Consider the following 22,294-nt stretch of genomic DNA (forward strand, 5'->3'; position numbering starts at 1 on the left):
GACCTGTAAGTGGGAGATGAGTGTGGTCTTCCTCTAGCGCACCTCCTCTTCTTCCCTCTTTTAATCTTTTTTTTTTTCTGGTATGGGATCATTGGTGTGCTAGAGCCAGCTCCCAACAATTTGTTAGAGCTGATTGTTGAATCTTCAGGGATTTTGTTAGATGGTTATTAAACACAGTCATTATTTAAATTAAATATGTAAGCTAAAAATTCAGTGACATACTAAAAAAGATAAAACTCATCACCTCCTAATTATTTTATTACATTTCACTATTATCTAATGTTTTTTGTTTGTTTGTTTGTTATTTGAAAGCCCAGTGTTTGATTTTATTTCATCCAACAGAAGGTTCTATTTGTGGTACTGAACAGACGGTGGGGATTAGGGCTGAGAGGGGGCAGAAAAAGGAAAAAAAAGCCACATCCACTACCACGCATAGGTTTTCCCCAGAATTGCCGCTTGGGGATGAATGAGTGATTCTGGAATTTATCACCTTCTCTCTCCTCCCTTCCTCTGGCTTCCGCTGGATCTCGATAATGCCCATGTCTTCAACAGGAGGTCCCAAGGCGCGGGGCGGTGGGGAGATCCCTGGGGCAAAAGGCGTCACCCCGCGGCTGCAGTGAGCGGCAGGTGCCTATCTAACGTAAATAATTCTTGTAACAACCCCAAGAGGTAAATACTACCTTCAGTTGGCATATGAGGGACTGAGATTCAGAGAAACTCAATATTCTGCAGAAGTTTACATAGAGTTTAGATGCAAAGTATGGTCTAACCTCAAAGCCCATGCTCTTTGGTTCACTGTAAGGAAATCCATATCTGAACATCTCTATATATTCTGCAAATGTATTTGAAAAAATACCTTAGTAAGATAAGGATAAAAAAATCATCTCCTTAACAAGACTATATAGCCAACAACATTAGGGTGGAATCTTTGACACATTCCCATTTAAATTAGAAACAGAGGGATGCCCGTTCTCACTAGTATGCCAAACTATTCTGGAAGTACTTGCCAATGATATTAAATAACAACATAATATACAAATTTAAATGTTTTGAAAGGAACAGATAAATTATTTTATGAAGATTAAATGATTGTTTATTGAAAAACCTAAAGAGAATAAACTGAAAACTCATTGGAAATTGTAAGATTATAAGAGAGTTCAATCAAAATTTACCAAAACAATTCATACATTCAACAAATATTTATTGTACGTGTACTATGTGCCAGTCACTGTTCTAGGTGCTAGGAATACAACGGTGACTAAAACAAAGACCCTGCCCTCAATTTGCATTCTAGGATAAGGTGGAGAGACAGATAACAAATAAACAAGCAAATGAATGTATAATATACATTCACTAGTGATAAATGCTATGAAGAAAAATATAGTAAATTAACGGAATTAAGATTGATTCCCATAATTTACTATATTAGATGAGAGGGGGCACAAAAAGACCTTTCTGGAGAGATGGAAATTTGAGTAAAGACTTATGAAATACATCTCTTATGATTTAAGTGAGTAAACCTTGCAATACCTAGGGGAAGAATATTACAGGCAGAGGGGAGAGCAAGGGCCAAGGTACTTACGTGGGAGCATAAGTTCCTTTCCTTAAGCCAAACAGCCAAAAAACTCACTCTGCTTCCATGTGGAGGAGAGGGGTAAAGGAACGCACAGAGAGAGGCCTGGAGGGGCATTCAATGGAAGCTCCTCTACTTGGAAATACAAGAATTGGGAGGAAAGTTTCTGTCTTACAATGAGAATTGTGAATTTCATTTCAGTGTGACAGGAAATGGTTGGAGGGAAATGACAGTCTCATTTATATTTTACAGGTGCCACCATGGTTGCATTGGGAAAATACTGCTGGGCACAAGAGTGATAGCAGAGAGAGCAGATAGAAGAAGACGAGGGATGTAGAGAAGTAGTTCAGATGAGAGATGAAGGGGCCTTGGACTAGGGTAGATGTGATGAGGAAAGAAGTGGTTGGATTTGGAATGTATTTCAAAGAAAGGTCCAATGAGATGTGCTGAGATATCGGGAACGAGATATGGGGAACGAGAGAAAGAAAAGTCAAAGATGATTGCAGAGTTTTTGGCCTAAGCCTCTGGCTGAATGGAAATGAGAAAACCTGGGGAAGGAACAGATTGGAAAGGAAGTGGAAGCAAACATTTGGTTTTGAATATGTTTGAAATTCCCATGATATATCTAACTGCAGAAATCATGTAGCAGTGGGATATATAAATCTGGAGCTCAGGGAAGAGTTTGGGGTCTGTACTATAAATCTGGAGGACATCAACCTATAGATAATAAAAGGTGGGAGACTGGATGACATAAACTAAAGGTGAGTGTCTGAGGTCTGAGTCATAGCATTTAGAGGTCAGAAATATCATAAATTATATAATTATTATAATTACATACCCTCAATAGTCAGTTAAAGAATTTAGTGGAGAAAAATTTCTGTTTACAGTAAATGGATTCTGTGATCCTATCTGGTATACTATTCTGGAATCTGAGCTGACCCTAACTGCATAAACCACCACTATGACTAGGCTTGGCAATGTCCCCAGTATCTCATTTAACAAATTTCCAATGTATTTTTCTAAAAGGGTTAATTAGCTTGTGAACAATAGTTTCCTGAGTGCCCTCAATTCTATGACAACAGCACTTTTCTCTCTCTGTTTCCAGTGATTACCACTAATATTTTTAGCTCCTGCTTAATCAGTCCCAATCTTTTACACTTTGTACTATAATATATTAAAACAATAACATTCAAATCTATATAACTGGGACTTGACCACATTTCTCCAAATTTATTTTTTAGATTAGTTTTGTAAATTTTCTGATTATTTTAATTTAGATTAATTTTATTTCTTTCAGATATGTCTCCTTCAAAAATATGCCTGAACCTAAAAAGAGTGATTTTGAAAAGTCAAATTTAAGACCACACTTTGTACCAACAAAAATAAAAATTCAAGAAATCAAGTCAATAGGTAATGCTTTGTATATTTATCTCTGTTTTGATGTATTAATGAAGTTCTTTTATTAAATACTTTATTATTTATTAATGTTTGTCTTATAAGTTCTTATAATTTGATGTTTCTGTTGAAAGCATTTGCTTGAAAGCCTATGGGTTATAACTGAAGTGTGAAAGATGTCAGTGAGCTATAAAGAAGAATTTCCTAAGAGAAAGAGATGATAAATGTCAGAATAGACATTTGTACAATTCACAAATTAAGAATATATTTTTATGTATACTTTTCTGGAAAGAAAATCTCTGGATTTCCTTTCAGCTCATCCTGAGTTTTCTTGTAATTGTTTTAAAAAAATCACTCAAGCTTGTACATCTTACTTAGTAGAAATTTACTTTACAGGGACTGTAAAGGAACTCACTTTCCTAGAAACTTCAGGAATCTGTGAGCTAGGAAACAGCGTTATAGATCCTCAGAAAATTTGAGTGTTTTATGTTGTCTTTGTTTTTGTTTCCCTGGCATTATCAAAAAACCCATCTAATTGTGTCATGCTCATCAACAACCCTGACTGAGGCTCCTTGAATCCACATTGCCCCATATTGCCTCATTTCTGTGACTCTTCATAATCTAATTCCTCAAAAGATTTGTTTACATATACTGTCTCTACTCCCTCAACATTTTTTTTTTTTTTTTTTTTGCGGTACATGGGCCTCTCACTGTTGTGGCCTCTCCCGTTGCGGAGCACAGGCTCCGGACGCACAGGCTCAGCAGCCATGGCTCACGGGCCTAGCCACTCTGTGGCATGTGGGATTTTCCCGGACCGGGCCGCGAACCCGTGTACCCTGCATCAGCAGGCGGACTCTCAACCACTGCGCCACCAGGGAAGCCCACTCTGTCAACTTTTGTTTAAACTTCAACCTACTCCAAATTGGTCTTGCCTCCACCATTCTACTGAAGTTACACTGATTAAGAGTACCAGTGATCTCCATGTTGCTAAATCCAAAGGATATTTTTCTGCCACCTCTCAGTCCCACTATAGTTAGTTGATCTCTCCCTTCTGCTTAAAACTCTGTTTTTCTGCTATCTCACCCTTTCTCAGTCTCTCTTTTTAATTTCTCTTCTCCATCCTTAAAATACTGTATTTGCTCAGAGCTCAATCCTGAGCCTGCCTCTGCTTCTACATTCTTTCTCCTTGGGTGATCTAATCCAGTCTTACAGATTAGATCACCCAACTGTATTTTAAATCTCTGTGGTTTAAAATACCGTAGAGATACCGTTAAATCCTTCATTTATATCTCAATCCAGACTAATCCTCTGAAGGGCAGGTACCTACACTGAACTACCTATTTGATATCTCCACTCAAACTTCTCATTACATCTTAAACCTAATATCCAAAACTGGTCTCATGATTCCCTATCCTAGCCATCCTCTCAAACTTTCTCTCCCATCCCCTCCCCACAACAGCATTCCATTGGACCAATTTACTCCAACTGGCTCAAGTCTAAAACCTAGAAGCAATCCTTGATCTCTCCTTTCCCTCCTCCCCAAAGTTCAATATGTCAACAAGCTCTTTTCATTCTAACTCATCTTGAATTAATCTATTTTCACCATGTCTGCTGTCACCACCCTAATCCAAATCATCATCATCTTTGTGTGTCAACTATAGTAGCTTGCCCACAGGTATTTCTTCTTTCATTCTTGCCCTCTTTATAATCACTTTCCTTTTTTATTAAACCATTTAAAATTATGAAATAACATACATTATGAAAAGTGAATATAGCATAAAATGTACAGTATAATAACCAACTATTAAAAAAACACCTATATAACCATATTGCACATCAAGAAATAGAGCATTGCCAACATCACCACTTGACCTTTCCCAAATCACCTCTCCCTTCCTTGTCCCTGGGAGTTACTACTGTCCTGATTTCTGTGGTAATCACTTCCTTACTTTTCTTTACATTTTTACCATCTATTATTTGCATCTTTAAAGAATATTGTTTAGTTTGCTTGCTTTTCACTGTATATGAATGTAATCATGCTGTATGCATTCATTTTTTTTTTTTCTTAGCATTGTTTGTAAGATTCACTCATATTGTGCTGTGGAGGTGTAGTTGCTTCATTTTCATTGCTGTTAAGTATTCCATTGCATGAATATATCACACTTTGTACTACTCTTGAAATTTGGGGTTTTTAGTTTGTCAGTCATTGCAATGCTGAAATGAATATTTTTGTTTAGGCATCCTGCTGCATCTGTGTAAAAGTTTCTTGAGAGTGTATATCCAGCATTTACATTACCGGGGATGCTTATCTTCAACTATAATAGATAATGTCAGCTTTCCAAAGTGTTTTTACCAATTTATGCTCCCATCAGATTTGTGAGGGTTCTTTTTGTTCTGCTTCCTAACACTTGGAATTGTCAGTTTTCCATTTTAGCAATCTACTGGGTATATAATAGTATATCATTATGGTTTAATTTGCATTTCTGTGATTACTAATAGGTTTGAGAACTTTTTCATAGACTATTGACAAATTGGATTTATACTTTTGGAAATCATCCAAGTTTTACCTTATTTTAAAATTAGTTTTTTTATCCTTTTCTTGTTGATTTTTAAATATATTCTTTTTACTAGTTCTTTGTTGGTTTGGCGTGTTGTGAATATCTTCCCCTTTTCTATGGGTTTTCTTTTCACTCTCTTTATGGTGTCTTTTTGATGAACAAAAATTCTTCCACTTTAATAAGGTCAAATATACCAAATCTTTTCTTATTTGATAAGTACTTTTTGTACCATATCTAAGAAATCTTTTCCTACTCTGTGGTCATGAATATCTTTTTCTATTTATCTTGCAAAAGATTTTAGTTCTTCTTTTTACCTTTAGGTCTAAAGTCTACCTGGAATTACATTTTGAGTGAGGTAAGAGTCAAGTTTAGTTTTTGTTCATGTGAATACCCAGCTATCCCAGTGTGGTATTAAAAAGGCTATTCTTGGGCTTCCCTGGTGGTGCAGTGGTTGGGAGTCTGCCTGCTGATGCAGGGTAAACGGGTTCGTGCCACGGTCCGTGAAGGTCCCCCATGCCGCGGAGCGGCTGGGCCCGTGAGCCATGGCCGCTGAGCCTGCGCGTCCAGAGCCTGTGCTCCGCAACGGGAGAGGCCACAACAGTGAGAGGGCCCGTGTACCAAAAAAAAAAAAAAAAAAAAGGCTATTCTTTCCCTAATACTCTGGGCTCTTTGTTCTGGAGTTCTTATTATGTTTCATTACATTATTTATCCATTTCAATATCAATACCAAACAACATTAATTGCTGTAGCTTAAAATAACCCTTGATATCTGGTAGAGCAAGTCTTCCCACCTTGTTCTTCAAGAGTATCATGGTTATTTTCTGTTTTCCATTATGATTTCTTCTTCTGACACATTGGTTATTTGGAAGTTTATGTCTTAATTCAAAATATATTAGGCTTTTCTAATTATCTTTTGGTTATAAATTTTTAGCACAATTACATTGTAGTATGAGGATGTAATCCATAGGATTTCAGTCCTATGTAATTAGTTAACGCTTGTATTTTCACCCAGTATATGGTCGATTGTTGTAAATGTTCAGTATGTGCTTGAAAATAAAGTATATTCTGCAGCTGTTGGGTGCAGTATTCTACATATGTTTTTTAGGTCAAATTTCTTCATTGTTTTTCAACTCTTCTATATCCTTTTTTATTTTTCTGCTTGCTTATTCTGTCAATTGCTGAGAAATTTCAGACTCATTTATTTTTTCCTTGTAGAATTATCAAATTTTGCTTTACAGATCTTTAATATAGTTTAGGCTGTGTTATTAATTGCATAAAATTTTAGAATTATTATATATTTCTAGTGAATTGAACCCTTTTTAATTACAAAGTGATTGTTTTATTATCCAGTATTACTGTAGTTACCCCAGCTTTCTTTTGGCTAACATTTACATGGTATATCTTTTTCCATCATCTTGTTGCCACATTTCTGTAATATTATGATCTCTTACATAAGAGTCTTATCTCTTGTAAACATCAAATTGTTAGATTTTTAAATCTACTCTGTAATCTTTGTCTTTGAAATGGAGCATTTAGTCCATTTATACTTAATGTAACTACTTATATCTTTGGATTTAAATCTGCCATCTTATTTTGTTCTTTCTCTCCTGTTGATTCTGTGTTTCTTCTTCTGTCCTCTTATGTCTTATTTAGGATTGACTTTTTAAAATTTAAACTTTTCCCCTTTATTAATTTGGTAGTCATGCATTCTGTTTCTATTCTTTAAATGATTACCCTAGAAATTGCAATATTCATCCTTTCAAAATATATTGTTACCCTCCTTCTGGACAATAAAGGAATCCTAGAACATGTTAATTATTTTCCTGCCGTACTGAGTTTTATGTTATCACTAAAGTCCAAAGTCTTACCTAAATATCATCTAAATCAGCTATGGTGAGACTCAAGGTATGATTGATCCTGAGGCAAAATTCCTCTCCAGCTTGAACCTGTGGAATCAAACAAATTATGTGCTTCCAAAATACAGTTGGGACAGGAATAAGATAGACATTCTCATTCCAAAAGGGAGAAATAGGAAAGAAGAATGGAGTAATGGGTCCCAAGGAAGTTTAAAACCTACTAAGACAAACTTCATGAGATTTTAAGGCTCAAGGATAATCCTCTTTGGCTTGATGCTCTGCCTTCCTGACCCACTGGGGCAGAGGTCCTGCTCTCACAACTCTGCTGAGTGGGGGGGTCACATCTCCCCCACTTCCCCACTGGGACTCTGCTAGGCCAGGATTTCATCCCCAGGACTATCTAGTGAGAGTGTTGGCCCAACCCCAAGGGCTCCATAGGCAGAAACTGAGGCAGTGACCTCTGATTTTGATACTGAGGCAGGCCTGATGATCTTTGAGTCACCTTCATGGTCATTCTTCCCTTGTCTTGAGGAATAGCATGTTTGCAGTGCATAGCTCTGTGGTCCTATCCTGTAAAACCCAAGAAGTCCGACAGCCTTCCTTCATTTTATCCTGTCTCTATCCCCTTCACTTCAAACTGGCAGTGTCTCTCCTGGGATGGCTGATTAGGTCCATGTTTCACACCCATACCAATCTCCTTATCTCCTTATCAAATGGTCAGTGCACCACAGCCTTAGTGTTCTCTTTTGAACGTGCTTTCTCAGTTATTGTAATATGAGAATTTTCTAAATTCTTAAGTTCTGGTTCCATTTTGCTTAACGATTTTGTCTTCAATTCATTTCTCTCGTCTTGCATTTTTACTACAAGCAGTCAGGAGAAATCAAGCCTCTTCTTTAACACTTTGCTTAGAAATCTCAGCTAACTATCCAATTTCATCACTCACAAGTTCTACCTTCTACAACAAAACCAGAACACAAACACAAGTCAGCCAAGTTCTTTGCCACTTTATAACAAGGATCACCTTTGCTCCATTGTCCAATAGCATGTTCCCCATTTCTGTCTGAGACCTCATCAGAATGGCCTTTACCATCCGTATTTCTACCAACATTTCTGCATATGGTTATTCATGTATTCTCAGTGAAAATGAAAGCTTCCTCAATGGCTCTCCTCTTTCTTTCTGAGTTCTCACCAGAATTGCCTTTAAAATCTCTTCATGGCCATATTAGCTTTTTCTAGCATGCACCTCACAACTCTTTCGGCCTCTACCCACTACCCAGTTCCAAAGGTTCTTTTATATTTTTAGGTATTTGTTACAGCAGCACCCCACCTCTCAGTCCCAATTTCTCTCTTATTCAGGCTGCTATAACAAAGTACTATAAACTGGGTGGCTTAAACAACAAATATTTATTTCTCACAGTTCTGGAGGCTGGAAGCCTGAGATCAGTAGGATCAGGTTCTGTTGAGAGTCTTCTTCTTGGTTTGCAGACAGCCACCTTCTTACTTTATTCTCACATGGCGGAGAGAGCATTATTCTCATCATGGACGTTCTACCCTTATCACCTCATCTAAACCTAATTATCTCCCCAAAGCCCAACTCCCAAAACCACCACATTGAAAATTAGAGCTTCAACATATGAATTGTGGGAGAGACACAAACATTCAATCCCTAGCAACTACCCTATCTAAACTATACCTCCCTCTCATGCTGTCCCTCACCAAAATCTGTCTATGTCTGTCACGGCATGCATCTCAATTTATAATTGTTCATTCCTTTGTTTCTTTACTTAATTCTTTTCTGTACTATCCAATAAAATGTGTGCATCATTGGGCAGAAATCACAATTCCAGAGTCCAACACTGGGCACTGGCCTGGCACATTGCAGGTGATCAACAAATAACTGTTGATTGAAGGAATACCAGATGTAAGTTTGTTACATCTATTATCTCATTTAATTCTTACAGCATCCCTGTTACATAAGTACTATTATTTCCACTTAACAGATGGGGAAGCTAAAGCTCAGAGGGGTTAAATGATTTTCCTAAAGCTACATAACTCACAAACAGAAAAGTAGTTTTTGGTCCCAGGCTACCTACATCCAAAGTCTGCATGCTTGACCATACATTATACCTACTTAAAAAAAAAAATCCATTAAATGATAATACAAATTAGTAAAACTCATAATTGGAGATGGGGGATTCAGGATGAGAGGAATCTTTCTCTTTTCAAAGGAATTAATGAGAAGATTTATTTGACTATCAAGTATGATTCTGTTTTATTTAGAAATCTTTTTTTCTAAGAAAATACAGCTTTATTGTACAATAGTAATTGAATGTTATATTCTGTTAATAGAAATTCTTTTTAAAAGCAAATTATTCTAGAATATATTTAGCTCTAACAAACTACATTTCTAAAAAGTTTACAAGTAGAGAAAATGGTTTGTTGAGTTAAATTAGAAGTAGTCTAACAGTATAGAAATATCATTTATGTTTGGATTTCTTTCTTTAGAGCCAGTAGAAGAATATCTAAAATCAAGATCTATTAGATCTTTTCATTATCTTAAGGATACAACTGAGGTAGGTTTAATTTGCATGCTTACAATTATTTAATAGAAATCCAGATTATCCCTAATAGTTTTATATATTTTTCTACAAATCCCAAATTCAAATGAATTTTAGGATTCAGAAGCATAAAATTTTAAAGTGATTTCGTCTCTGACATTATGCAAAACTTTATATATGGCAATAACAGAGAAAATAATATGTTATCTGTTGGACAGGCAATACAGTGGAAATTATTTATTGAATGTTATCATAAAGTTACCAAAGTCAGTTAAGACAGGGCCTCATAGAAAATTATATGTGCATAATTTAAATATTTTATTTTAATTTAGAATATAAAAATATACATCCATTTGTTAATCTTTTGATGTGTAGCCAAGACCTTTTTTTTTTTTTTTTTTGCGGTACGCGGGTCTCTCACTGTTGTGGCCTCTCCCGTTGCGGAGCACAGGCTCCGGACGTGCAGGCTCAGCGGCCACGGCTCACGGGCCCAGCCGCTCCGCGGCACGTGGGATCTTCCCAGACCGTGGCACGAACCCGTTTACCCTGCATCGGCAGGCGTACTCTCAACCACTGCGCCACCAGGGAAGCCCCAAGAGCATTTTGGTTATAGTTATTTAACTCACATAATTACAATAACAATGATTACAACAGGTTTAGCACCAATACTATTGGAAACATTTTTTAAAAATTTATTTTATTGAAGTATAGTTGATTTACAATGTTGTGTTCATTTCTGCTGTATAGCAAAATGATTCAGTTATACATATATATACATTCTTTCATATTCTTTTGCATTATGGTTTATCACAGGATATTGAATATAGTTCTCAGTACTATGCAGTAGGACCTTGTTGTTTATCCATTCTACATATAATAGTTTGCATCTGCTAATCCTAAACTCCTAATCCATCCCTCCCCCACACCTCTCCCTCTTGGCAACCCCAAGTCTGTTCTCTATGTCTGTAGCACCAGAACTATTGACTCTTGCTAACAACCTGAGCAGAGGTACATGGGCATCCTGAAAAGTGACCAACCAGCCTTGACCATTGAGCATGCCTGGATATTATTCAGGAGGTTTTATCTAGGAGACTAGAGAGAGAAATTAATACAGAGAATCAGCAAAGGGAAGTCATTTAAGAGAGTCTCTTAGGTGTTAATTTACTTCTTCTTATTATTATATATATATATTTTTTTTAAACACAAAAGGCAATTTATTGGCTCATGTACATGAAATGTCCAGGGCTGTCTAGCTTCAGGCATAGCTGGATCCAGGGGCTGATATGATGCCATCATGGGTCAGTCTTCATCTCTCAACAATGGTTTCCTGCCTTGGTTTTCCACTCTGTGGCAAGATGGCAGCTGAAGTGCTGGACCTCCTTCCCCTCTTCTCAGCAGGCTCTTTCTTTCTTTCTTTTTTAACATCTTTATTGGAGTATAATTGTTTTACAGTGGTGTGTTAGTTTCTGGTTTAGAACAAAGTGAATCAGCTATACATATACATATATCCTCATACCTCCTCCCTCTTGCGGCTCCCTCCCACCCTCCCTATCCCACCCCTCTAGGTGATCACAAAGCACCAAGCTGATCTCCCTGTGCTATGTGGCTGCTTCCCACTAGCTATTTTATATTTGGTAGTACTTGTAAGTCCATGACACTCTCTCACTTAATTTACTTATTATTAACCCTGTTTATTGCTAATCTGGAGAATGAAACATGAAGAAATACATACTTTGCACCATAATTAATAACATGTTATCATTTTCTTGCAAATTTATACCTTTTATACTTTTTAAAAATATTGACAAAATACACTGTCTGGCTTATTAGTTTTATCCTCATCTACATGTTTTATATAGGTTTGTGTTTAATAAAAATCTCCCAAGAAATATAAATATATTGTAACTTCATCATAAGATTACTCATCATAATAAATTTACTAGCATCTTATATAAAACATTTTAATTTTTAGAAAACAAATTAAAATATACATATGCCTTTTTAAATTAAATAATACAGAAAGGCTAATAAGAACACAAAGCCCTTGCACCCATTCTTCCTGTTCTAATTTCCTCTTTTCAGAAGCAACCATGTTTAACCTTTTGGGGTTTCAATTCCTCTTATGATTAACTCTATAATTCTAAAGAATGAGCTTCTACTGCTAATTTTTTATTTATCAACTTTAAGCATTATCTACTGCATAATCAAAAACAAAGATTTGAATTAGTTTATTTACACTACATCTCACCTCTCTCCCTCTTTCCTCTTCTGTATCTTTTTTTTTTTTTGGCTGTACGCGGGCTTCTCACTGTTGTGGCCTCTCCCATTGCGGAGCACAGGCTCCAGACGCACAGGCTCAGCGGCCATGGCTCACGGGCCCAGCCGCTCTGCGGCATGTGGGATCCCTCCGGACCGGGCCACGAACCCGTGTCCCCTGCATCGGCAGGCGGACTCTCAACCACTGTGCCACCAGGGAAGCCCCCTCTTCTGTATCTTTGATAGTTACTTTTCTGCTTCTTCTGTTTTAACATTGAAATAATATATCTAAATACTTTTTTCTTTCCTATCAACTTTAATCACTAACTCCTGATTCCTCTTTACTTAAGATGAAAGATCTTAACAGTTTTAGCCTTTCCTCCACATCTTCTTCCCTAGGTCAAGTATATCTTTATTTTTACACTTTTGAGGTCAGTGATTATACTCACTTTGAAACTCTGATTAAGCCTTTATGTTTTGTCTGTAGATTAATTCTAAAGCTAAAAACGCTTTAAACAGCATTTATATTATTACATTTTTGTAAATAATTGTTTATTGTAGAACAAGTAGTGTGCTAGGACTATGTTTCTTCTCAAGGGGTGCAGTGTAAAAACAATAGGCTCTCTTTTCTTATTCTCCATCAGTTACTAAAAAATAATGCCATATACTAATTTCCCTTATATTTACATCTTGACTGTCTTGTGTACTTTTTCTGGAGTTCCTAGTTGCCTTTCTTTTTTCTTGTGGTGAATGATAATAATAGCAAACATCTATGTAGTACGTGAGTGTGCCAAGCACTGTTCAAATGCACATATATGCATATATATGCATTCTTCTTTTCCTGCCTTCTTTTGGATAATTTGAATATTTTTTAACATTTTAATTTATTGACTTTTAGCTGTACCTCTTTGTGTTTGGATTTTTTAGTGGTATCTTTAGGGATTAAAATATACATCATCAACTTTTCAAAGCCTACTTAGAGTAAAATTGTACTATTTCACATAAAGATTTAGAAGCCTTTAAATTGTATAAATCCATTTACTAACCCTGTCTTTCATAATATAGTTTTCATGTATTACTATAAACCCCATAAGACAATATTATAATTTTTGCTTTCAACACTCCTATATGTTTTAAAGAAAGTAACAGAGTAAAGAAACAACCAAATACAACCAGATCTGATGCTCTTCAGTACTTCCTGAAGATATATTTCCATCTGGTATCATTTCCCTTTATCCTGAAGAACTCCCTCAAGTATATTTTGTAGTGAAGGTCTGCTGGCAACAAATTCTCTGTTTTCTTTTACCTGAAAGTGTCTTAAGGATATTCTGAAGGAAATTTTTGCTTGACACAAAACTTTGGCTGATAATTGTTTTTTCTTTCAGCATATTGATGATGTTCCAATATCTACTGGCCTTCACAGTTCTGACCGCCATAGTTTCTCATGAGAAATCAGGGGTATTTTGAATTGTTCCCCTGTGTGTATAACTTGTTTTTCTCTGGCTGCTTAAAGATGTTTTCCTCATACTTGGTTTTCAGCAGTTTGATTATGTGCTTAAGCATGGTGTTCTTCTTAATTATCCTGCTTAGGGTTCATTAAGCTTCTGGAATTTATAAATTTATGTCTTTCATCAAATTAAGATCATATTTCATCTCACCACTATTTGTTTAAATATTTTTCTACCCCATTCTACCTTTCCTGTCCTTCTGGGATTCTTGTTACACATATATCAGACTTTTCTTTTTTGAGTTCAGCAAGTATTTATTGAGTTCCTACAGCAGCCAGCCTCCTGTCCAGAGACTTGTGGCCTGAGATCACAGGGTAGGTGAGCAGGCTCAGACTTTTCATTATTGTTTTCTCACAGGGACACATATGTCTCTGAATCCCTCTAAAAAACAAAAATTCTCCTCTCTTTTTTCATATTGGGTAACTTCTATTGGTCTCTATTAAAGTTCCCTGACTCTTTACTCTGATGTCTCCATTTCTGTTTTAAAGTCAACCAGTGAGTTTTTTTACTTCAGGTATTATATATTTTCGGTTCTAGAATTTCCATTTTTTAAAATAGTTTCTATTTCTCTAAGATTTCCTTTTTTCTCATTCACTGTGAACATATTTTACTTTTTTCATTGAGCATAATTATAATAGCTGCCATAAAATCTGATAATTCCAACATCTGGGTCATTTCAAGGTTGGTTTTGATTGATAGCCTTCTCTGTTGAGACTAGGTTTCATTTTCCTGGTCTTTGTATGTTAAGTTGGATTTATCCTGGACACCACAACTGTTATAATGTGGAGACTCCAGAGTCTGTTATATTCCTACAAAGAGTAATGATGTTACTGTTTAGCAGTCAGCTAACTTGGTTGGGCTCAAAATATACTCTGTCTCTATAGAAGCAGCTCAAATTTCAGTTCAGTTGTTATATCCTTAGCTGCACTGCTTGCGGTTTTCCCTAAACATGCATCGTTCATGAGTCAGCAAGAGACTTGGACAGGGTTTATACATAAAAGATGGGGCTATCATCTTTGGCACTCTTCTTTCTATCATTCCCTTCTCATTTCCCAGAAGTTTTGGTCAGCCTGAACTTTTTCCTCTGGTTCTTCTGGCCAGAAAGAACTTAAGTTTTCTATCAGAGTTTTAGATGTCCTATACTTTGGCCTGCCTTCAAACTAAAAGCCATAAAAATAAAAACTTCACTCTACGCAAGTCAGTAATTCCAAGTTTCAATGCTTTTTCTTTGTCACCTGCTTTTGTTCATTCTCCAGGACCTTCAGGCAACTTGTGTGTGTGTGTATGTGTTTGTGTTTTCTAGAGTATTTTGTCTAGAGTTTATAGTTTTTATCTGAGAGAGAGTGGCTCTGATAGAGGCTTACTCAGCCATATTGAAAAAGAATTTTCCAGAGTTTTTACTACTTCCTTTATTTTTTCCTACTGCATTGCTCAATATTTCCTAAACATCTATAAATAATAGTGATGGTAGGTGTCACTATTGTCATGCCACACACTCGTGTATTGTCATTAACCATAATATTAGTTATTGGTTTTATACGGGTATAATTTTTTAAATTTTGCTAAGATATTCTTTATCATATTAAGAAAGTATTCTCTTTAGTTTTATTACAGTTCTTATCAATGATGGTTACTGAATTTATCAAATGTATTTTAAATATTACAGCTATTAAAATAATTACATTATTTTTCTCCTTTGATCTATTGGGACATAAATTATAATAACTTAGAACTATTAGGAGCTTTTAATTTCTTTTATTTTTTTTTGCGGTATGCAGGCCTCTCACTGTTGTGGCCTCTCCCGTTGCGGAGCACAGGCTCCGGACGCGCAGGCTCAGTGGCCGTGGCTCACGGGCCCAGCCACTCTGAGGCATGTGGGATCTTCCCGGACCGGGACACGAACCCATGTCCCCTGCATCAGCAGGCAGACTCTCAACCACTGCTCCACCAGGGAAGCCCAGGAGCTTTTAATTTCTTGATAATTTTGTTTGGCCATTACAAATTGTTCCATTAGTACAGTGTTGAGTAGTATTTTATTTTGAATTTGTGAAATCACCTGAAGTCATATGTGAAATTAGCTTGTAGGCTTCTTCTGGTGCATTATCTTCCCAGACTTTGGTGTCAAGACTATGTCAGCTATGAAAAGAACTGAAAAGTCTTTGTTGTTATTTATTTTTTAATTTAACTGATATTATATTGCCTAAGAATTGTTTGTTGCATAAAAATTTGAAAGAACCTATGTATAAATCTATTTGGGCTGGGTTACTTTTTTAAAGGTAGTTATTTGAAACTTCTTTACATTTCTTTTAAGAATTATTGGTATGCTCAAATTTTCTACTTCTTCTCAAGTCAATTTTGGCCATTTTTCTTTACATTAAAGTTTATCTGTTTGACTCTGAAGACATCGATAGTCTATCCCTCTCACAACCACCCTTCTTGACTATTGAAACTTACCCTTTATACACTACAAATGATAAATGCTCCCCTGCCCCACCTGGCTTTGAATATGCTGTTGATTGTCTTATGAATACCCTGGACGTATGTTGTTGGCCTCTCCTGATATGTTCTTATCTCCAAATCCCAGCATTAAGTTCTTCCTCACTGATGAAATGTTTCCTGTCTATTCCAGCCCTCTCTTCTAAACTCCTCCCCGTTTAAAGATTGTATTGATTGGTTTGGTTCTTAGTGATATTATCTTATTACATTATTTGCCAATGACTCATGTATGCTAATCATATATATTTAGAATGTGAATTCTTTATGGCCTGGATTTTTGTCATATTTAAAATTTTTATCTCATATTATCCAGAATGAAATATATTCTGTGCCTAGTGTGAAAAAAAATTGTAGGTACTAAACAAATATTTGTTTGGTTGGTTGAGGGACAGTCACAAGTTACGCAGTTTATACTTACATATGCTTGTTTATTTGGGGTATCTAAATAATTATATTTAAATAGAAATATACAGAGACAATCTGAGACACTAGGTAAAGCTGGATCACTTTTTTCCAGTTTCTCCCCCTTTACTCAGAACTATTCTGCTGTACCTGCTCTGTGTATGAGACAGTAAAGTTTCTGTATAAACCAAGAGGGCTTTTTTTTCTCAGTACTTAAACTTTAGACTTTCTCTACATTTGGAGAAATACATTTTATACGAAAATAATGGCTAAGTTTTAGAGACAAAGAAAATAAAAGTTAGTAAAAAGTGTGAGCATAGGCAAATTTTTAAATTTCTGTAGACTTGTTCCCTCATCTAAGAAGTGGTAATAACATCTATTTCATAGGGCTTTTTTTTTGAGGATTAAATAATCATTATATTTGAAATTATTTAAAGATCTAGTCAGCTGTTAGTTATCATAATTAGCTATTCCAAATATGAATAATCAAGTATAAATTATTTACAATATAGACATGGAAAAAATAATTTCTAAGATAGTTTCCCCTTTTCTTTATGTTTAGGAAGAACATGCTAAGCCCTTCCATGAACTGTATTCACAGCATAGACAACAACAATGTAGAAGAACATTGGGTTCTACAATCTTTTCTCCTGTACCCAGCATTCAGTCTAATGCTTATAAGAATGAAAAAGACTCTATTTCCAGGTATACTCATTGTGTGTTTATATTGAAGTAACTGAAAATTAACTGCATCTAACTTTAAGATATAGGCATTAAGAAAATCTTTAGCCAAGGAATATCAGTATCTAATCATATTACCACATTATTTCACTACTTAATAACATCTGAAGACTCTATAGCAAAAATGGTAAAGCTTAGATTCCTTAGTATGGCATATAATATCTTTCCAGTCGTCTATTCTGTCCTTTGCTTATATTGAGTCTAATCACAGCAAACAGTCTGTTCCAACTACTGTGTGATTGACCCACTCTGTTCTTTATGCTCAGAACATACTTCTCCTGATAGATTCCTATTCATCTTGAATAGTTGGGACACTTTTAGCTGCAATTAAAAGAAAACTAACTCCATATGATTTAGACAAAAAAGATATTTATAATCTCAAATAACAAGAAGTCCATCAGTAAGGCAGCTCCAGGTTAATTCAGGGGTTTAATGATGCCATCAAATATCCAGCTTCTCCATCTTTCTTCAACTTGCCTCTACTGTCTCAGCAACTAGCTTGTCCTCCTAGCCTTGCTGTACAGGATGGTGACCACTATTGAAGATAACTGGTAACAGCACCCACTGAAAAGGAGAAAAGCTCTTTGACCCTTTTCTTCTTTTAAAGATTTATTTTATTATTTTTGGCTGCGTGGGGTCTTAGTTGGAACGCAGGATCTTCATTGAGGCATGTGGGATTTTTCGTTGCGGCATGCAGGCTCTTCCTTGTGGTGCATGGACTTCTCTCTAGTTGTGGCGTGCGGGTTTTCTCTCTCTAGTTGTGGTGCACAGGCTCCAGGGCTCAAGGGCTCTGTAGTTTGCAGCACACGGGCTCTAGTCGAGGTGTGCAAGCTCAGTAGCTGTGGCACACGGGCTTAGTTGCACTGTGGCATGTGGGATCTTAGTTCCCTGACGTGGGATGGAACCTGCGTCCCCTACATTGTGAGGCAGATTCTTTATCACTGGACCACCAGGGAAGTCCCTCTTTGACCCTTTTGTAAGAATGAGGAAAATGCTCCCCAAAGCCCTCCAGCAGACCTCCCCTGGTGTCTCTTTGGCTAGAATAGCTTCATACACTCATATCTAAAAACCAGTAAATCATTATCAGCTTTTAACACAACCCACAGTATGAAATACTTTTTATATCACAATGATTGATATCTATATCAATATCTATATGTATCTATCAATCTGTGGAGCAGAAGATTCAGATTCATAGACCCCTAATTATTTGTCTTTCTGTTAGTTGAAATTGATTGCAGTATTTTAGTGTTTTGAACAATTGTTACTAAGGATCTATGTGATACACTGTATTCTATTCTACTTTTTAAAATGTTGGTCAGGAGATGCTAAATTGATTTATTGTCTAAATTGATGGGTTGTAGCTCACATTTTGAAAAGCACAGGCTTAGATTATTCCAGGTTCATTCCCTTGATTTAGGAAGGCGCTCAGCCTCCCTTGGAGGACAGGGTTGCTTGGAGAAAAATGAATAGGATCGGAGTTCTGTTAGCAAAAAAGGGGGAAAAAAGACTCTTAAGTAGGCAACCCTCTTTTTACCGCATTATCCTTTAAGTTCTACTCAGATGTCACATCTTCTCTGAAATGTTCCTTGATAGCAGTGGCGGGCTGTTCTACGTGTGCCCTTATATGTTTTGGCCCCTGACACCTGTCTCATCTCATCTTACTCCACTCTCCTCATCACTGCACTCCAGCAACACTGGCCTTCCAGTGAGCATTCCAAGCTGGTTTCATACTCAGACCTTTACACTTGCTATTCCCCCAGCTCTTCACCTGGCTGTCTCCTTCCCTTTCTCAGATTTCAACTCAAATATCCCCTTCTGAGAGAGGTCTCCCATAGCCACCTTAGATGAAGTATTATGTTTATATTTTTCTGTAATACTTACAAGTAGTTGAAATTATTTTATATATATGTTTTGTTGGTTGGTTTGTTTGTCTTTTGACTATTTCCTCTCTCTAGAGCAGAGCTTCCTAACCAATAAACTGTGGTAATTTTGTGCTCAGAGAGGGTTATAGGTGTGCTGAAATGCTGATCCTTCAACCTTCAAAACTGTGGAGTTGGCCCCATGGTAGCCAGGCTACAAGTGTTCTCAAGTGTTTATCTCAGTGTACTGAACAAAGACTATTAACTAATATGTCTGTCATTATGTGGAAAAGGTTGGGAAACATTGCACTAGGATACAAACTACTTGAGGATAAGAAAAAAACTGAATTTATTGCCAACAGCATGTGTGTCTGGGAACATGTTTAAGAAAGTAGAGAAATGCTGGAGTGGCCAGCAGGCATATTTGGAAGAGTTCTGCCCTGGACACTTTATTCATGCCAGGTGGCAAAGTCTGTGGCATGTGCTAACTGACCTCTCTCCATACCAAGTGTTTAACCATTTGAGGCTTCCTACTGGCTAATGATGACTTTACATTTTAGAGAGATTTGGGAATGCCTTTCTTCAACAAAAATCCCCCAAGACCAGTTTTATGTTAGCCAAACATTAGATCCTTGATCTCAGTCTTTTCCAGTTCTATCTTGTTCACTTAAGAAGTTTTTACTGGGCTTCCCTGGTGATGCAGTGGTTGAGAGTCCGCCTGCCAATGCAGGGGACATGGGTTCGGGTCCCGGTCTGGGAGGATCCCACATGCCACGGAGCAACTAGGCCTGTGAGCCATGGCTGCTGAGCCTGTGCTCCACAACGGGAGAGGCCACAACAGTGAGAGGCCCGCGTACTGCAAAAAAAAAAAGAGAAGTTTTTACTGAATAGCTACTACAGATCAAGCACAATACCAAGTACTTTCCATGTTATTTTACATTGAAAAATATTTTATACAAAGTATTTTCTAAATGCCATAATATATATGTGTCTTTTGTGAAAATCTTTTATAATTTCAGCTCAAACTGAAAAAAAAAACCTAGGGGATCATTTGATTTGGTTGGTCACTTAGAAGATTAAGTTAATAAAAGGTTAATTTTTTAAATTTTTTTAATTTTATTTTGTTCAAAGATGTTTCTAAGAAGAAGAGTTCTGCCTTTTATTTTCTTGTAGACCAGAATGAATTTATTCTGTCTTATTATGGACATCTAGGCCCATACTACAATCCAATGACCGTTCTAAGACTGCTCAGCTAGTCACATTCACATTCAGACAAGGTCATACACATGTGACACAAGGTCACATTCAGACCTTGAGCACATGCTCTATCTGCTGCAAGTTCACAGTCAAATGGAGAGGAAGACAATGAAAAATGAATGGAGAGAATACAATTGCATTTTTATAGTAGATACAAATTTAATTACACTACAACATGGATGTGATAAAAAGTAGCTTTTTATTTTTATATAGTTCTGATACTTCTCATGAGATCCTCAAACCCTGTGTAATGAAAAAAATTCATATTAATCCATTGTGTTTTAAACTTTGTTTGGAGTAAAAATGCACAGCCTCTTTAGGCTTAACACAGTCTTTCTGTTTCTTTCTACCATGGTATCTTAGTATATGAGTGAGGGGCTCACTGGACTTTGTGACATTGAGGAAAAGGTACTTGGCCAGGGATCTTGGTCAGTGCCCTTGTACTGCTGACCTCATTCCTAGATGTTCTCTGGCTACTGACATTTGTGCTTCATGAACACATAGTCTATTCTCTCTGAACCTGGATAGGGTCCACTCTCAACTATCACTAGTATGGTAGAACTCATTTAGTTCTTGTCATGTCTTCATCTCTTCTTAGACTGTCTATTTATACCTCACCCAAGTCAAGCCTTTGCTATGGGTCACTGCACCCCTGCAATGACAAGCTTGTTGCAAGCCTAATCTCAGTGTCCATGTCACGTGTGGACCAACGGAGATCTGGAATGAAAACTATATCCTCTCTCTGCCTAACCACACCATTTCATCCTGATAACAAAGCTAGGGTCACCCTGTGTTGGCAGGAAGCTGCCCTGCAAAGCACTTTCATCCCAGAATCTCAACAAAGGATGTGGCAAATATATCTCTTCCTTTGTTGTTCTCCTCAACCTACATAATATACTTCCTCTCCACTCAAAAACCAAAGAGGCACACATACTACGGTCTTGCTTCCACCCCTGCTTTTGCTATTTTCCCCCACAAACCAAGCAGAAAAGGATGGTCTTGTCAGGTTGAAAGTATGGCAGAGGGTTTGAGGGAGATGTTAGCAGTAGTGATTTTTTTTTTAATTGGGGTATAGCTGTTTTACAATGTTGTGTTAGTTTCTATTATACAGTGAAGTGGAGTTCCCTGTGCTATACAGCAGGTTCTAATTAGTTATCTATTTTATACATATTAGTGTATATATGTCAATCCCAATTCATCCCACCCACCCCACGCCCCCGCTTTCCCCCCTTGGTGTCCATACGTTTGTTCTATAGCAGTAATGACGTTGAGGAATGGGAAAGGCAGACAAGAACAGACAAGCTGAAATCAGCCCTATAAACATTTATGCTGAACTTGTGTTCATTTTCAGAATAAAATCTCCTCCAGAGATGAATGATTTTAGTACAAAAGACAATAAATCCATCAGAAAGGATCAATTAAATGAGTATTCAGTAAGAAAGAAAAGCTTGCCCCCCTTGTGCTTTGAGGATGAACTGAAAAAGTCAAATGCCAAGATAATCGACATTAGTCTAGCAAAGACAGCAACTTCTTACACGGTAATAAAAACATCTACTACTGTTCAGTAAAAATGTGTATTATTACTCCTTGTGGGAATGTCATACTCCAGTGCCCAGAATCTTTGATAAATTCTCCTTCCCTCTTGGCTTCATATTCTGAAGTGACAACAACACAAGTTCTTAGTGTTCTTTTTAGAACCTCCACCCCAAATCTGGGGATTCCTCTGCACCAGCTGAAAATTTTGTGTTTTTCTTTATAAAGAACGATTTATCAAATTTTCTTGATTATAAAAGAAATATAAAGATGGTATTTTTTTTAATGACTGGATTATG

At 36.7% G+C, this 22,294-nt stretch overlaps 1 protein-coding gene across 1 annotated transcript in view; it reads left to right on the forward strand.

The window, feature by feature from the left end:
* The window catches only part of C1H1orf141 (chromosome 1 C1orf141 homolog), a 41,865-nt gene that overhangs the window by 15,450 nt on the left and 4,121 nt on the right, over positions 1-22,294 (forward strand). The window contains 4 exon segments of the mRNA XM_049698461.1: positions 2,871-2,983; positions 5,847-5,881; positions 17,165-17,307; positions 21,847-22,000. Coding sequence (XP_049554418.1) covers positions 2,871-2,983; positions 5,847-5,881; positions 17,165-17,307; positions 21,847-22,000 — 445 coding nt within the window.

Source organism: Orcinus orca, chromosome 1, assembly GCF_937001465.1.
Source record: "Orcinus orca chromosome 1, mOrcOrc1.1, whole genome shotgun sequence".
NCBI classification, from domain to species: Eukaryota; Metazoa; Chordata; class Mammalia; order Artiodactyla; family Delphinidae; genus Orcinus; species Orcinus orca.